The sequence below is a fragment of the Cryptotermes secundus genome, unplaced genomic scaffold (genome assembly GCF_002891405.2).
Source record: "Cryptotermes secundus unplaced genomic scaffold, Csec_1.0 scaffold1383, whole genome shotgun sequence".
NCBI classification, from domain to species: Eukaryota; Metazoa; Arthropoda; class Insecta; order Blattodea; family Kalotermitidae; genus Cryptotermes; species Cryptotermes secundus.
The window spans coordinates 663,127-680,014 of NW_019731296.1; the positions used below are offsets into that span (position 1 = coordinate 663,127).

At 39.1% G+C, this 16,888-nt stretch overlaps 1 protein-coding gene and 1 long non-coding RNA gene across 10 annotated transcripts in view; both read left to right on the forward strand.

Moving 5' to 3' along the window:
- The first annotated feature begins 203 nt into the window (after positions 1-203).
- On the forward strand, positions 204-11,115 carry LOC111866999. 9 transcript variants are annotated; one of them, XR_002843261.2, is made up of 6 exons: positions 204-542; positions 1,106-1,500; positions 2,230-2,376; positions 3,548-3,614; positions 7,448-7,599; positions 10,457-11,115. XR_002843261.2 is itself a non-coding variant. In XM_033752496.1 (5 exons), the coding sequence occupies exons 2-5, from the start codon at positions 1,360-1,362 to the stop codon at positions 10,474-10,476; spliced, it is 375 nt and encodes a 124-aa protein (XP_033608387.1). In that variant the 5' UTR covers positions 204-542; positions 1,106-1,359; the 3' UTR covers positions 10,477-11,115. The 9 variants fall into 9 exon arrangements, 8 of the variants coding, with proteins under 8 accessions (XP_033608387.1, XP_023712208.1, XP_023712201.1 ...); XM_033752496.1 differs by lacking the exon at positions 7,448-7,599; XM_023856440.2 differs by lacking the exon at positions 10,457-11,115 and having other exon boundaries at positions 7,448-8,759.
- A 1,497-nt stretch (positions 11,116-12,612) lies between these two features.
- LOC117282528 overlaps positions 12,613-16,888 on the forward strand; it is a 94,293-nt gene continuing 90,017 nt past the window's right edge. Inside the window, exon 1 of the long non-coding RNA XR_004513285.1 lies at positions 12,613-12,780. This is a non-coding gene — a long non-coding RNA (uncharacterized LOC117282528). The remainder of the gene's footprint in view (positions 12,781-16,888) is intronic.

A 16,888-nucleotide genomic window follows, 5' to 3' on the forward strand; every position in this document is an offset into this window, starting at 1 on the left:
TAGCTTCACAGTTCTGGATTCACTGTGAACACCGGTAATTGGGCACCAACTTGTCAGAGGAACATATTGCCTTCTGGGGCCAGAGGCAACAGGAACCGTTGAAACATTGCCCAGACAATTCGTAACCTCCCAGGAGATTAATAGTACTCTGGGATCCGTGGTGAACTTTCAGCGGTTATATGAAGGTCTATTCCCGCCATTCCCTGTGCAAGTATGGCGCTTTGTCGTTTGAATAAGAGTACTTGTGTGTGCACGCAAATATAGATTACTCGTAAACGTTTGATGCTTTATGATGTAAGTAATATAATTTCATCACAGAATCTTACACGGAAGTCAGCAGAAGAATTACTGATGGAGTATATCGTTGGGGACAGAGAGAGAGACGGATATATACGCAATAGAACCATGTGATATTCTGTGTTACAAAGTCTGTTAAGGTTAATCAGAGGACAATGTAGAGAGAGAGAGAAGTGATCACTGGAGTCAGTACGACGAAAAACTAAATATGAAGTTAAGCAAACGATAACTAGTAGTTATCTTAGGTAATATGGATTTTATTCTTCATTAAGAGTAATTGGGCATGAGTAATTGCTCAAAGAGCAGCTGCTAATTTAAGCCATTTTGAAATATTTTCTTTCGATTTTTATGAGAGGGAGCACTCGAGTAAATCAGATTATAAGCCATCATAGTCTGTAACAGTCTATAGATAAAATGCCTGGTAAATAAATATGCAGTTTTGTTATTGCTTTAAGTAAAGCCAATTAAATTCTCTGTAAGATAAACTTTTGATAGCATTCATGAAAATATCTGTATATTCAGAGTTCTTTCTCAGTTTTGCTATATTTTTCTGTTGAGTAGGCAGATATAGTGGCAAGGCCCAAGATTGCATTTGAAAAATGCTAGATTCAAACACTGGCGGGGACATCAGCTATCCTGACTGAAGTTTTTCACGGCTTTTCTCGGCCTCTTCAGGTACAGTAAGTGCCAGAAATCTCAGTTGGGTCCCTGCCACTACCTTCCAAATTCTGTCCAGTTCACCATTCACATAAGCTCTGTGGTGCAAATTACCATTGCAGAATAACCAAGAAAATTATTATTTTTATAGTGCTATTAGGGGTAGAAGCCACCAGAAACGACATAGCGCTTTTGTACAGCTTGTTCTTCCAGCATGCATAAATGAACCAAAGAGGCATGTGAAGAGTAGTGTTTTGGGACGTGATGCTGCCCAGTCTGGTAGAAGCGCATGGGAATTTAGAGGGACATATGTCTCCATCTTCAGGACCAAGCAGACGGCAGGCAGAGTCTGCTCGCCAACTGTATGTGAGGCATACTGTGAATATTCTGGTTTAGCAATGCAACATGAATTTCATAAAACTGGAACCTGAACCAGATGGAGAATCGTACCTATCATCCTTTCATAATGAGAATCAAGAAAATGATGTAGCACAGGATGAAAACCTTAAGCATGTGGGATGCCCCATTATGAAGACCGAAAATGATGTGAGTTATATGTCTGTCTGTATGACATGAAAGTATGACCTGTCACCATTCTGTTTGGATCTCCTTTTAAATCGCTGCTATTTGAAAGTTATTTGTTTTGTAGTTTTGACTGCTGCTTACAATAGTGAGCTGTTGTAGGTATGATCTTTGTAGCTGGTGTTGTAACTCTGCTAATCCAAAAATATGGTAAGAGGTAAAATTTTCCCTGTGCTTAACTAATTAAACACTATAGATATGCCATGAAGATTATGGTGGAGTGGATATATAGATCCACATTTTCTTGACCTCGGCAGTAGCTGGAGGTGAGGGGGGGAAGGAGCCCCCAGTATCCACTGAATAGGAGGCTGGGTGAACCCTAGAGTCGATGTAGATGATGTGAAGAGAAAATTCTTGACCATACTGGGACTTGAACTCTGACCCCTAGGCAGTCACTATGCCGACTATGCTGTCCCGGTTACTCATCTTTTATAGTAAACCGGGTATTAATAATGAAATTATCTCAATGAACCATTTATTCTCATGTAACCATTATGTAAAGTACGGTATTGCCATTTCATGTTTTCTTGTCTTACCATGTCTTCATTAAATGAAAGTAAAAACGTCTTTTTGTGTGAACAACATTCTCTGTAAAGTAATGCGAAACAGAGGGAAGCCATGTTTTCACACATTTTAGTAGTAATTATTCTTTACAGTGGTGCTATAATTGATAGCGTTATATTAATGTTGCAGGTCATTATGGATTTCATTAAATCAGAACCTAATTCAGATTGTGAGACATGTCTCAAATTTTCTCACAGCGAGAATGAAATGGTTGATGTAAAAGAGGAGGAAGATCCTATTTTAATAACGTTCCCAGTTGTTAAGCCTGAAAATGAGGTAATGTTGTGTTACATATTTCATGGAGATATGCATGAATGCCTAATATCTCTAGCTCTTCAGTCTGTTTGTGCATGGGTCTGATCCTGTGTGGTTAATTGGATTTTTAAGTTTTCACTTAGTCTTTATGTCAGAGATCATCAGCAAAATTGAGTGGCTCCAGCACGTGTTGTTTTATGTGGTCATCTGTGTTTTCAAATAATTGCAAGCCTTTTCAAACAAAGATGTTAGGTGAGGATTATATTTTCCTTCATGACCTGTGTGATTTCATGTGGGTGCAAACGGTACATAATTGTTGTCTTGAAAGCTTATAATGTTTTAATAATCTTGCAGCTGTTCTTATAGGCTCTTTTCGCGCTCCGGCTTCTTGCACAAGGTGTTCGAGAGGCTTATGAGGAAGATGTTTGTTGAGATCCTGTTTTATCTAGGTTCATTTTTTTGACATGTCACTTTTTCTTATTATGTTCACAAGATTTTGAGTAATGATTCTGTAAGAAAGTCTGGGACACCGCTTGTCTCTTCCTAGTGGACTTACCACTGTACATAAGAAATAAAGACATTGGATCCTTTTATCACATTTATCCTTGTCCCACCCAAAGGAACTGTTACATGACATCTATTCTCAATTGAATGGGCATATCATATCATTAGCATTTACCATCACTTGTGACTTACCGAGGTAACCTGCCATAGACGACTGAGTCTCGGAGGCCGATCCAGTGTAGCAGCAGCACATTGTCCTCTCTCTCTCTCTCTCAGATAACCTCACTGGTTGATGATTTGTGCATTCTTGGTGTTTCTTTCTTGTTAAGGCACATCCCAAAAGAGTCATGATAACCTTATCTCTCCACTGATAATTTCATGTATCCTGTCATGTATGTATTGCATATGATATACCCCTCCTGATCCTGCACATATTTTTCACATACCTGAACCTTAGTGGATTCCATCATAGTTTTATGCGTATGAGTGTAGCCTCAGGTGCTACTGCTCAGCCAGACACATATTGACAGAAGAAAACAGAGTAATTCTCTGACAGAAGGATGTGATATTTCTCTGGGATGTGGTTACTTTCCTTGCCCACACCACAGTGTACCATAAAGAGAAAACTGAAGGAAAGATTCTTTTGTAAATAACACTTATTGCTCATGGAAACTATCTGCTTCTCCAGGCTGTGAAGTCATGTGATGAACTGGAAGGTACAGCTGAGGCACAGGCTACCGTTACTGGTGAGCAAGGTCAGTGTCATGCCACACCAAAGGAATATGAAAGTCATGGGCAAAATCCTGCAGTTTGTGACAGTTCATGTCTTATGGTCAAATCATTAAATACCCACAACTGTATTTACTCATGCAATGTTTGTAAGAAGACTGAACTCGGGAACATTTGGTTGAACATAGCAGAAAATGCCTGTACTCATATGATATCTGCAAGAAAGCCTTTGATAAGCCTAGTAGCCTTAAAAAGTATCTGCATATACATAGTGGATGGTGTCTGTACTCTTGTGATATGTGTGGGAAGGCGTTTAGGGAACATTCTCAACTTTTCTTTTTTTTAATGTTAGTGAGGTGGGACTAAGTCCCTTGTACTGCAGCCACTTCTGGCCTATTGTACCAGCCCCAGATGATAGGTGAGGGTGATTGTGGAGCAATTGGTGGAATGAAGATTGGCAGGGGAAACGGAAGTACTCGGAGAAAACCTGCCTCAGCGGCACTTTGTCCACCACAAATCCCACTTGACCAGGCCCAGGATTGAACCCGGGCCGCCGCGGTGGGAAGCCTGTGACTAATTGCTTAGTGTTCTAAAAAGTCATATGCTTTTGCATAACGGGCAGCGTCAGTATTCATGCAATACATGTGAGAAGGTGTTTAGGTTTTCCTCTGATCTTAAAAGCCATTGGCATGTGGGTCCTGGGGGAATGGCCATACTTTTGTGTTGTGTGCAGAAAAGGCTTTAATCAGGCTAGTATTGTAAGACATCACATGCTTTTACATAGCGGTGAACATCAGTATTCGTGTGATGTGTGTGAGAATATGTTTAGGTTTGCTTTCAATCTTAAAAGACATCTATGTGTGCATACTGGAGAATGGCTGTACTCATGTGACATTTGTGGGAAAGGCCTTAATGAGGTTAGTGTTCTTAAGAAAAACATGAGCATGTGCATACCAGAGAACATCCATACTCATGTCATGTATGTAAGAAATGTTTTAGAGGTCCCACTATTCTGAAAGTTCATTTGCGTGTTCATACCAGAGAACGTCCATACTTGTGCCATGTCTGTAACAAGACTTTCAGAAGTCAGTCAGATCTCAAGAGACATCACAATGTGCATACTGGTTAAAGTCTTTATTCATTGGTATAAAATGTAATTCTTTTCGTAGGTCATTTAATCTTGCACATAATGGGACACACTGTTAAATGAGTATTCGTGTTATTGTAGGCAGCCACAAGTATCACTCTTGTGCATTGCAACGATGCTTACACGTTCATGAAATATTTAATTTTACCAGGTAATTTATGAAGACAGATGTGGAGCTTGTATATTCCTGTAATGTATGTAAATTTGTATGCATGTTCAGTATTAAATTCATTAAAAAAGATGAGTGCTGGTTATGTATTCCTTTTTGACAGGTTCTGATCTTTACTGGAAAATTATTAAATCATGAGTTTTATGTTTATAAAGCAGCTTTTAATATTCATATATATATATCATGCAGAGAGTTTTTATATGATCACAACATAATACTTGGAATTTAGAGTGTTTTAAAATTGTAGCTTAAAAGATAGTATCAAACTTGAGTATTTGTAAATGTGCTATAACCTTCATAGGTCATCCATTTTGTTTTGGTCAGGGTGCAGTGAGAGATAATCTAATTGTTCAAATTGTAGCTAACTGCTTGCTTAAATGGATTTGGAATTTGGGGTTGTGATTGTATGGCTGCATTCTCCAGTTGTGACTTCCAGGATTTTGTTCAGCAGTGTAAGTACTCGTACACTGACTAACAACTTTACCTTTATACTGAAGTGCACAACAGACATAATGATCTCATGTGGCAAGAAATTCAAGCTGTACTGTATCACAAAACCGTTCACGGCCAAGCCATATGGAAGAAATAAAAATATTATGAAACATAATATCAAAAATATTTGTGAAACACAAATACATTACACAAAAAAGTGGAACTCACAAAAATATAATTTAATTATGGTATTCAATTGAAAATGCGACACAGTTCAGATATTTGGGAATGACTATAACAAATCAAAACTTGATTCAGGAGAAAATTAAGAGGAGATTGAACTTGGGTAATGCTTGCTACCATTCAGTCCATAACCTTTTGTCTTCTTATCTGCTGTCTAAAAACAAATTAGAATGTACAAAACTATAATTTTGCCTGTGGGTCTGTATAGGTGTAAAACTTGGTCTTTGACATTAGGGGAGGAACATAGACTGAGGGTGTTGAGGAGAATATTTGGACCAAAGAGAGATGAAGTGGTGGGAGGTTGGAGAAAACTGCATAATGAGGAGCTTCATAACTTGTACTCTTCTCCAATTATAATTAGAATGATCAGGTAAAGGAGGATGAGATGGGCAGGGCATGTAGCATGAATGGGGGAGAAGTGGAATGCATATAGGATATTGGTGGGAAAGCCAGAAGGCAAGAAAACACTGGGAACATATGATTTCCAGTGTTCGAGGATAAGGTTGATTGCAAGGACGGCATGATGGGAAGTATAAATGTTTTAATTTTGCATTTGATCACTGGCATAAATGTGATCTGCAAAATGTGCTTAATTGGAAGGACAACGTAAAGAGAAGTCTAATTATTTTAAAACTGCATTTGATCACTGGTGTAAATGCAATGAAAACCAACCTCAAACCAACAATAATTAGCTAATGTACTGTGTTATATCATGATTTATTTTTTGTTTTGTTTACTGCAGTTGAACACGAATAATTGCTGAGACAGCAGTTACTAGTTGTGGATATTTTGAAAATACCCCTCTTCACAGTATTTATAAGAAGGGGCTCTGTAGTATATTCATTTGTAAGACATCAAGTCTGTTACAGTGACAGGTGTAATGGTTAATTGGTTAAATTCTAACAATTTAGATCTTACTGATATAAAGATTGATGAGAGTCAGAATGCCTCAATATATATAGCATGAGGGGGGCTGGATGGTTGGGGTTTGACTCCAAGCAGGGGCAAGGGGTTTTTGTATAATTCACAGCGTCCATACTCGCTCTAGGGTCTACCCAGCCCCCTATACAATGGGTATTGAGGGCTTTTTCACTCATGGAGGGGCTGGGGCATGAATCTCACCATTCACTTCCATGTAATGCCAAAATCCTGTTATCCTTGGTGTGGTGCTTTATGAATTAACCACTTGACAGCTTTACCTTTGAAAGAAACCCTTATTGAAGGAGATTGTTCTCAAGAGGAGCTTTTGTTCCATCTTGCTAACAAAGTTACGATTTTGTTATTATATTAGGTAAATCTAATTGAATTCTGTCCATGATGTATTTCTGATAGTGCTCGTGAAAGCAAATTCTTATTTAGAATTAATAGTTTTGATATTAGTGCTGAAATGTTTTATTTTTTTACCAAGCTGGTTAGTGTAGCAGTAGCACCCCTAGACTTGATTTTGTGAGGTGCTGGGTTCAAATCTCTGCTGGTACATTGGTTATCTTGAATGTTGTTTTTTGTGGTTATCCTCACGCCCATTCAGCATGTGGCAGATTAGTACTTTAATTGGGCTATGGCCATTTCCTTCCGAATCCTCTTCCCAGTTCATTGTTCATGAAATATCATATTTGATGCAGCTAATGTAGATGCTGGTTTTGTAAACAATCCAGAAGATGACTGTTTTTATAACGAAATTTAAGTTATCCCCAGAAAATCTGGTACAATTCCCCACAGCTTGTCCAGCCTGCTGAACTGTATCAAAGGGGAATGTGCTTTGTCTGCATCAGACATGTCGCAGTTGTGAGCCTGTGTTACCTTTTATCCATACATTATTCTCTGATTTTCACCTTTTTCCTGGGGCTGAATTTTGTTGTATCTTGCAGGATCTCAACATGTCCAGGACACTATACTGAACACAAATTTGAATGACTCCAGCTTGTGGTGAAATTGCTAATCATCCGCTTCACTGTCATGAGTAGTTTGATGGTAACTCTCAACTACCTGATGCAGGATGTGCAGAAAGTGAAATGAAACTGTATGTAAAGATTGCTATGAATAGTGTAAATGGGGCTGTTTACACAACATTAAAATCTACAAAATAAACACAAAAATAGATACTGATATATGAACTTCGGTTTTTATTATTATTCGTTTATACACAGGTGTTGCACTACATGTCTAAACAGTTCCTGGATCATCATCGGGCGAGTCACAACAATATCAATATAAGTTCTTGAATTGAGTTGGCTTAATCTGGATCCATATTTTACAGTTCGATTTTGTTTTCAAGAGCAAATAAACCTTTGTAAAATGTAACCTAACAATACACCCGAGAACTCTGGTAATATACTGTTTTTATCTAAGTTTAAGATTGTTTTAAGACAAATATAATTATATTTAATATAATAAGTCCTTGAAAAAAAATTTAATATAAAAGGTTTTTAAAAATGCTATGAATATCGTGGTTTAGCAGTGCAACATGGATTTCATGAAACTTGAAGCTGAACTGGATTGAGAATCGTACTTAACATTTTCTCATAATGAGAATCTTGAGAATGATGTAACAGAGGATAAAGTTCGTAAGCAAATGGGATGCCCCATTATAGGGACCAAAATTGAGGAAAGTTATGTGTTTTGTAGTTCTGGCTGCTGTTGTAACTCTGCTAATACCAGAGTATTTTATCCAGCGCCAAATGCCAGATAGCGGTACTTGTTACCCATTCATTTGACAGGATATCTAATTTCTGGTCTGTAAATCTTAACATCTGTACACTACTCATAGTCAGAAATATATGTTTCTGGCCATTATCCATCTTCCTGTCTTTGTCTAAAAGCACTATCCTGTTTATATTACAAAATACAATATTTCAGAGATTGGATTCTGTCCAGAGGTAGGGACCTAGCTCTGTTGATTGGGCCCAACTGAGTAGGTTTTACCTGGAGACAGAGGCAGAATCCAGCATCCAAGATGATGTGTTTTGTAATATAAACAGGAAGATGTTTTTAGATAAAACAGGACAATGGATAATGTCCAGAAACATAATATTTATACTAATGTACCATTGTCACATATTTTTAGATCTTATTTTTGGATACCACATTTCTCATTTTTTGCAGATGGTTAGAATCACTACAGCGAAGCAAGTATTAATAATGAAATGTCCTCCATGAACTATTTATTCTCCCATACAATGGCTGCAAATATTTAGGATTGTGCATACACTTCTGCTAGTGGTATGTGTGTGAGCTTCTGCTAGCGCCGTTTGAATGCTCGAATGCACAAATCAGGGTACTTTGGCTCCCGTGACAGTACTCGTCAGTATACCAATCGGTGCACTTCAGAAGTTAAAGGTTAAGAAATATTAGAAGTGAGGTGAATCAGGAGGTATTGATTCTATTCATTAGAATCAGGATATGAGCCGTGAACTGCTCTAGTTTAGAATTAAATGGGTTTTTCTCACATTGGGGTTTATGGCTTGTTTTCAATTCCTGTCATATTAATGCCTTGATGGATGCCATGCCCCATGAAAGGAATAGAACAATAATAGCCCCTTGCTTCACGCCACCCCATTGTCCTTCAAGAGGAGTTTTGAAAGAGATTCCAAGGAGAAATCATAGCAAAAGGGCCTGTACATTGGACTAGGAAATATCCGGGTGTTTGGTACATGGTATTGCTCCAGATCCTTGCATGCTGTGCATATGTTAAGTGCCTCCGATCCGAAGAATCACCTACCTATTCCGAATTACATTGATCACTGCGAATGGTTTTTTAATGTAAACATTGGCCTTTATTGTAATCAATTAAATTCTAGTAATGATTAGCCTGACATTTCAGAATAACCACATTGACTTGGAGTTTGAACAGCTAATACAGTAGTGTTCCTATATTATTCAAATAAATATATGCTAATGGCAAACTGTGACCCATTCTAAGTGTGACTTATTGATAACTAATCATAAACACTTCACGTTCCCACCTCGATTCCATTTTTTACCTTGCTATCTAATCCTGTTTATATGCCCTGAGAATTCATGCTTACCAGTTGGTTAGACAGCAATCTCTGAACCTAATCCCCGAAGGCTAACTAATTTAAGGAGGAAATGGTTACATTACTGAAAGAAATTGGCCATTCTCTATGGTAGTCCCTTATAATACATTTCTGTCTGAGCAGATTGACATAGCAGGGACACTCCAGACTCATGTTTGGGAGGTGCGTGCTTTGAGTCTTGGCTGGGACACCATTATTCTGTCTGAGGAATTTTGAGTCCTTTCCTCATTCCTTTCAGATCATTGCCAGGATAGTACCTCATATTAGCATCCTTTCACTTCCATTTCAGTCATCCTACTGTTCAGTGCTAGATTATCAGTAAAAGAAACATGCAACTTGTGAACTGGGATTTATAAAATGACACTTGTAGGTATATTATTTTACTTGAATGGTCTTGGTAGAAAGGTGAGTGTGGTTTCTGAGAAGCTACTGTGATATTTGTACACATTGAAAAGGAAAATCAAAAAAAGGAACTCCTCCGGGCTTTTCAAGTGCATATTCAAATGCAAAATGAAATTCCGTTTGTTTTGTGCTTGTTTCTTTTTAAAAATAAATTTCACATGATGTTTACATTTTCACTTTGGACTTGAGTCAGTTTCCTAAACAAAGGCTCCCACCCCCTAATAAATCTGCCCTAACTTATTTGTGAGTATGCAGTATTTTGAAAGCAAATAAACAATGTGTATGTTACACAGTATGATGTGATTGCATTACAAAAGGTTATCAACTCTGTCCACTGTGATTATCAATCGCACTGGACGGAGTTGATTGTCTTTTGTCATACTGCTAGTGTGACAGACCAGGATGAACCAAATAAAAAATTATGTGTGTGTGTATGTACAGGGTCCAGCAGGGGAACCTGACGTTTTTAAGTTGGCACTAGATCGGGTGATGGTGGTGCGGGAAGAGAGGACTCACAGCTCAGAGTACACCATTTCAGTAGACATGGAACAGTGGACCGCAGAACACCATGTTTTTGTCATTGAGACGTAATTTACAACTGATGACTCTGTTACCCTGACTCAGCGATGTTTCCATCTGCTCCTTAATGTTGATCATCAGGGTAAAGTTCCCAGTAGGAACATGATTTTGTTGTGGATTGCAAACTTCAGATCAGATGAATCAGCATCAAAGAAGAAACCGCCTGGTGCCGCACACACTGTCTGACACCTGAGAATGTTGAGACTGTTACACGGGCAGTAGTGACTAGTCCCCGTTCTGCAACAAAGCATGCCATTGCATTAGGCATTTCAGATCAGAGTGTGAGATGAATATTTGACCTAGGTTTGCATTATCATCCATACAAGATGATGGTTGTGCAAGAGTTTCTAGCAGTTACACACATAAAATGTTATGTATTTTATGTATTATGGTAAAATAAGTAAAAGAAATAAAAATTGACTCCATTATACTAATTTAAAAACCATCAGGTTTCCCTGCCTGACCCTGTATATACATATGTGAAAAATATTGTTATTAATAAAAGTCTTAATAAATGGATTATTCAGATTTAGCATGTCAGACATTTTCAGTCTTTCCCTTCTCCTTTACGTTACTGGCCTCAGGACATATCATTCTCCTTCGAGAAGTTTAACGTGCCATCAGAACTAGAGCGCTGTGCATCTCCTGGACTGAGCTGCAGTTTGAATTTTATGTCATTCAATTTGGGTTGTGACATTGGTTTGCCAGTTAGTGAAAATGTTGTGAGCAGTACTGTAAATTAAACTAGAAGTGCCGAACTTCACTTCTTGATTTCAACCTCAGCAAAGTTTTCATCAAATTCTGTGTCCCTGAAAATTGAATATTGTTCCAATACATTAAAATATTTGTAATTGTTTTGTTAAAATTTTATTGGAATTTATAAAGCAAGTAGGTTTGTGTCGTCTTTCTTATTATTTCTCTTGACGGGGGCCAAACGTGTGCCGCCTTGCTGTTCTAAAGAAGAGGGTTCTTTGATGTTTTTCTGTATGTGTTTGTGGCATGCTGTGTTGCCTTTATTTCACTGTCATTGATTTCTTGTATTGTTTCTGACATATCTGTGGTCTTTTCCAACTAGTTACAGACTGCAACAGAAAACTGAAAGTTACGAGAATGCACGTGACGTCAGTTTTTTGCACCTTCAACTCATTTGAGTCATTAAATGTTTCTTGTAATATTGGACTACAGAAATTACCATCCCTGTCAAGTTTGTTCACCAAAGAACAAAGATAGCAGAGCTATCCATCACATGTACAGTAGTGTCTGAGCAGGTTCCTCAACATGTAATTCTAGGAATCCGGGGAATTGAGTGCCTGGAGTTTAGGTTATATTCTAGCTGGGAATTTCACAAAGACAATTATTCTTAAAATATAAATTAAATTACACTTGCATGATTTCAGTCCTTAACACTTTTCAGTGTCACTGCAAATAATGTGCCACAATACTGGTGCTGTAGAATGCACTAACAGACACTTTTTCTACTGGGGTTTTGAACTATGTCTTTCATCCCGTATTCTAGAAACTATAAAACACAACATTTCAGAAACTGGACCTGTTTCCCTCAGGTGAGGGGGCAGACACCTCTGTTGAGTCTATCAAGAAGAGTTAACCTCAATTATTAGGCAGATGGGCTGTTTAGCTCTTTCTAGGGGGCCCAACTGAGTAGGTGTCTTTCCCCCCCCTCACCTGAGGTCGGGAAACAGATCCAATTTCCGAAACGAGTTTCTTAGTTTCTGGAATACAGGACCATAGATGAGATCCCAAAACCCAGTAATTCTGAGTATTATACACCATCGTCAGAACCCTTTAGAATCAATTTTTTCTACAAATTATTCGGTTTTGCACTGGTTAGTAATTATTCCTAGAAAATTATAAAGTTTTGATTAATTTCGACTGCTAAATGGAAACAATAGTAACTACCGCAATTGTTCACAGATGGCAATAGCGTTCGTGTTTACAGAAACGATATCTATGTTGCTCGATCTATTGGATATCGAAAGTCATTTTTGGCGGCGTGATAATCTGATCAGGGTGTCAGTGTTAAACGAAGTTGTGTTTGCAGGAAATATATTTAAGAGTTACGAATATTGTGCAACTGCAGCAGCAAAACAAGGATTGTGTCCTCAGGCAAAGCTTGGGTCAATGTGTTGCGACGTAATACTACACAGACGGCAGGTAGCAGCATACCGGTAAGGAAACTAACCAATACGGTTTACATTTGTCCAGTGTACATAGATTATTCTGCAATATCATATTGACCGCAAGTTATGTAGCATCAGAAGAGGGAATACGTGTGAATTGGAGAATATTGGGGAGTGTATTACTTTAAATGAAGCTTAGGACGTGTATACCTGGTTTTAATAGGGTTTTATACCTAATTCATTGTAGTTAAGGTTAGTGGCATGGCAGCATTGTGCTGTTATCAGCGGTAAGAGGAATTGACGCCTTGAGTTATTTGACGTCACAGTTCGCACAGATGCAAGGTAGGGAGCGAACAGCTACAGGGATGGACAAAATAATGGAAACTGCATAAACTGTACACGTGTCTCTACTAATATTGTGTTGGATCACCTTTGCCATGAATAGAGTCCATCCCATTTATTTGTAACATAATACTGCATTTCGAAATTCATTCCACCTCTTTTCTTTTCCAGAATAAATACTGGATACTTGTAATGTCTCTTGAAAGGTATATAGGGATTTCACATGGAATACTGGTTAAAGAGGCATGTAAGCAAACGGGAAAAATCACAATTTTTTTTCTTCGTGATGAAATGTACGTTCTCTGACAAGGTGGAAATTTTAGTCAGTGACAAAACAATTAAAATTATTTGTAGGTTGAAAGTAGACATTTCAGCTTCGCACCGAGATGAAACCGCTGTTCTCTCTGAGCAAAACCTGTTAATGGTGAAGTCTTTCTGGATACGACACTGTTTAGTTCGGTGTAAGATTGTCAGCGTTTTGTAGAAAATTGTTTCCATTTTTAGGATATGGAAAAAAATAAACATTAATCATTCACTAAACTACACAGTGCCACATCATAGTGTTATATTCACCGCCGTGAAAACCTCGTCACAATATGGAGGATGCGTATATATGTCACAACCTTTTTGGAGGAACCTTGGCTCAATGATCTAGCAGCTGCTGGTATCTGACGGGAACTTCTTTAACTATATGTGTGGTTCGTACAGGTTGCGGAAGGCTCGTGGGAGTCTATTGTTCCTTACAATGGACTGCGAAGGTTTAATGCTAACTGCAGTTCGATACACAGAGTGACCTCGAAGTACATTTAGATGAAAAATTTTATTCTCAAACAATATGTTTTTCACATACGGGTTCAACATGGCAGAAACGAGTTACTATATGATAGAAGAAATGACATTAAGGGAGGAAGATAGACTTAGGGTGTAGAGGAGAATATTTAGACCAAAGAGAGATAAAGTGACAGGAGGTTGGAGAAAACTGCACAATAAGGAGCTTCATAACTTGTACTATTCTCCGAGTATAATTAGAATGATCAAGTGAAGGAGGATGAGGTGGGTAGGGCATGTAGCACGAATTGGGGAGACGAGGAATGCGTATATGATATTGATGGGGAAGCCAGAAGGAAAGAGACCACTGGGAAGACCAAGGCGTAGGTGGGTGGACAATATTAAAATGGATATTAGAGAGATAGGATGGGATGGTATGGGTTGGATTGGTCTGGCTCAGGATAGGGACCAGTGGAGGGCTCTTGTGAACACGGTAATGAACCTTCGGGTTCCATAAAGATGCTGGGAAACTCTTGAGTAGCTGCAGAATTGGCGGCTCCTCCAGAAGGGCTCAGCTCCACGAGTAAGTAAGTAAGAAGAAATTTATTTCCTGTGTTTTGGTTCATGATTATGTTGACATAAGGATATACTTTTCTGATACGGATGCCGCTACACATGATGCTGCTTGTAAGGCTCCCGTAAGGCGCCCTCCCTCCAGTCAGGGAAGGAGGAACACATTTCTCAGACGAATGTGCAGTTTGTCACGATAAGCGAGCCAAGGAAGTTTATTCTTGGTGCAAGGACAATCCGTATTATTATGAATAAACTGCACAGCCCCCACCTCGTGTCAGTGCTTCAACAGGTCACTTAATTGCACCTGTTTACGGAAGTGTTAATCACACAGCGCACTTGATTACGCTTCAGAAATGATTCGTTTTGAAACTGCCTGAGGGTGGTCCGAAATCACCGAGCACCCTGTAGCAAGAAGGTGCACCGGGTGATTAGGTTCTCTCAGTAGCACATTCAGTGGATGGTGATGTGATCTGGCATGGGAAACTCAGAGTCTAGACTTTACATCACGCGATAATTCACTTTGCGGTATTTTCAAACAGAAGATTCTTAATCTGCAGCTAGCAAAAATATTTAAGATACAGAAACATCAGAAATTACCTTCATGACATTCAGCCTTGAATGAAGGAGAAAATGTCGAAATGAACATGGGAAAGGATCACACTGTTACTTGTATTGGTGACTATAGACGGGGTATTTATTGGTGAATAGATTTATTGAGCATTCATAGGTCGTAACTATAAATAGGTGTTAGACTATTGCTCATTTCCACACTACAAATCACTCCACACTAAGTCCTCTAGTTTGCTTTCAGTAGTCGTTGGTTGGTAACAACTCTCAACAATGGCTATTCATCTGCAGACGTATCCAGGTAACGAATCTTACCGATGGAGATTCTTCAGCATCCGTTACCCGCTGGTTAACGCTCCACACCTGAACATTCAACTCAACTACTGAACTGAACTCCCACTATTGCTCACTTCTCGTTATATAGACTGGGGTCGGCCCTCACGGAAAATACGTTTTACTTTTCAGAATGCGTGTTTATCGTACCGTTGCCTAGCACTGGGCATGGCGCGGATCATATAGAAAACTTTTCCTCTAATACGTTTTCTATTGTCGCGTGCGCGTATTTCGGCTGTTGTCTAGAAATGGGTCTGCATATCACAACACAATGCTCGGAGTTCGGAGGGCACGCTGGGATATGCCATACTTCCATACTTTATTAATACAATAAATTTTATTGTACTTTTATAATTATTTGTCATTTAATTGTAAATTGATTAGGCAGATCAACAGATAGTAACTTCTTTTATAGATATAAAAATGCTTTTTGTTGGAGCCAGATTAGTCTGTTAGAAGGAAACTCTCATAAAACGACTGTCTGCTTGTTACTCTGTGACGTTAGAGCACGGATATCTGGCTTGCAATTTCTGTCTTCAATATACGGCCTTCATTTTACGTAGAAATTAGTTTCTGTATTAACCGAAAATCTATCTAAGACGGAAAATATATACAAGGTCCTTGGGATTCCGTTGAAGCCAAGTTTTACTCAAATTACGAACATGCGTGCAGACAATACTTCTCTCTGTTATACGTTTTGGCCCCAGGAGTTATTATTATTATTATTTCTTTTTTAGATGCAGCTGTTTACAACGGCCCTATTAATGATGTAAAATTTGAAACAAGTCTTGAAAGAAGAGGATTTGGGGGTTTGTGCAGCCGTGCTCAGTATCACTTTGGGTACGCTGTTGGTGGTGTAGCTTCTCACAGGCAGTTCCTCGTTCGTGAGACATCCGCTGTACAGAGAATTTTCTGTAACTCATTCAGACCCAAGATATTCGGAAGAAGCCGTGTCTTCTTTTTCTTCTTCACGACTTTTCGTTCATTTCCCATCTGTTTTCATCACCCTTATCTACTTTCTCCTTCTGTTCCTGCGCCTTCTTCCCTTTCAGTGCCCCGGCGCACACAATTATGCATTCAGGGTCTGGAACAGTTAACATGCTTATTCTTTCCCATCTCTTTCCCTACTGTGGCTCTACAGCCCTTCGTTGGTCCTTGGCCGCTTTCTCGGTTTCTTAATCTATAGACAGTCAGCAGGACTCCTTGGGCAAGGGATCAGCTCGTCGCAAGACCTCTACCTACACACAGGACAAACGCACACAGACGTCCATGCCTCGAGTGGGATTCGAACCAGTGACCCCAATGTTTGAATGGGCGAAGACAGTTCATGCTTTACATTGCGCGGCTACTGTGATCGGCTTCCCTACTCTTTATTCAACTGAACTATTTGGTTACCATTCGTAACTAAGTCAGTTGATATAGCTTCTCTAATTCAACACTGGAGAGAAGCAATCGGAGTAGTGGGTTCACTGCCCATTCTTCTCGCTCCGCTACCTGCAGCCCCCCCCCCCCCCCCCCCCCCCCCCCCCCCCCCCCCCCCCCCCCCACGCCGCCCTGTCACTCCCCTCCTGTA

Bases quoted from the DNA above. Each gene is read 5' to 3' on its own strand.
- LOC111866999 (XM_023856433.2), top strand. From the start codon at position 1,360: ATGAATTTCATAAAACTGGAACCTGAACCAGATGGAGAATCGTACCTA. The intron at 1,501-2,229 runs GTGAGTTATATG...TTAATGTTGCAG, and splicing joins TTATGAAGACCGAAAATGAT to GTCATTATGGATTTCATTAA. The intron at 2,377-10,456 runs GTAATGTTGTGT...GTGTATGTACAG, and splicing joins TTGTTAAGCCTGAAAATGAG to GGTCCAGCAGGGGAACCTGA.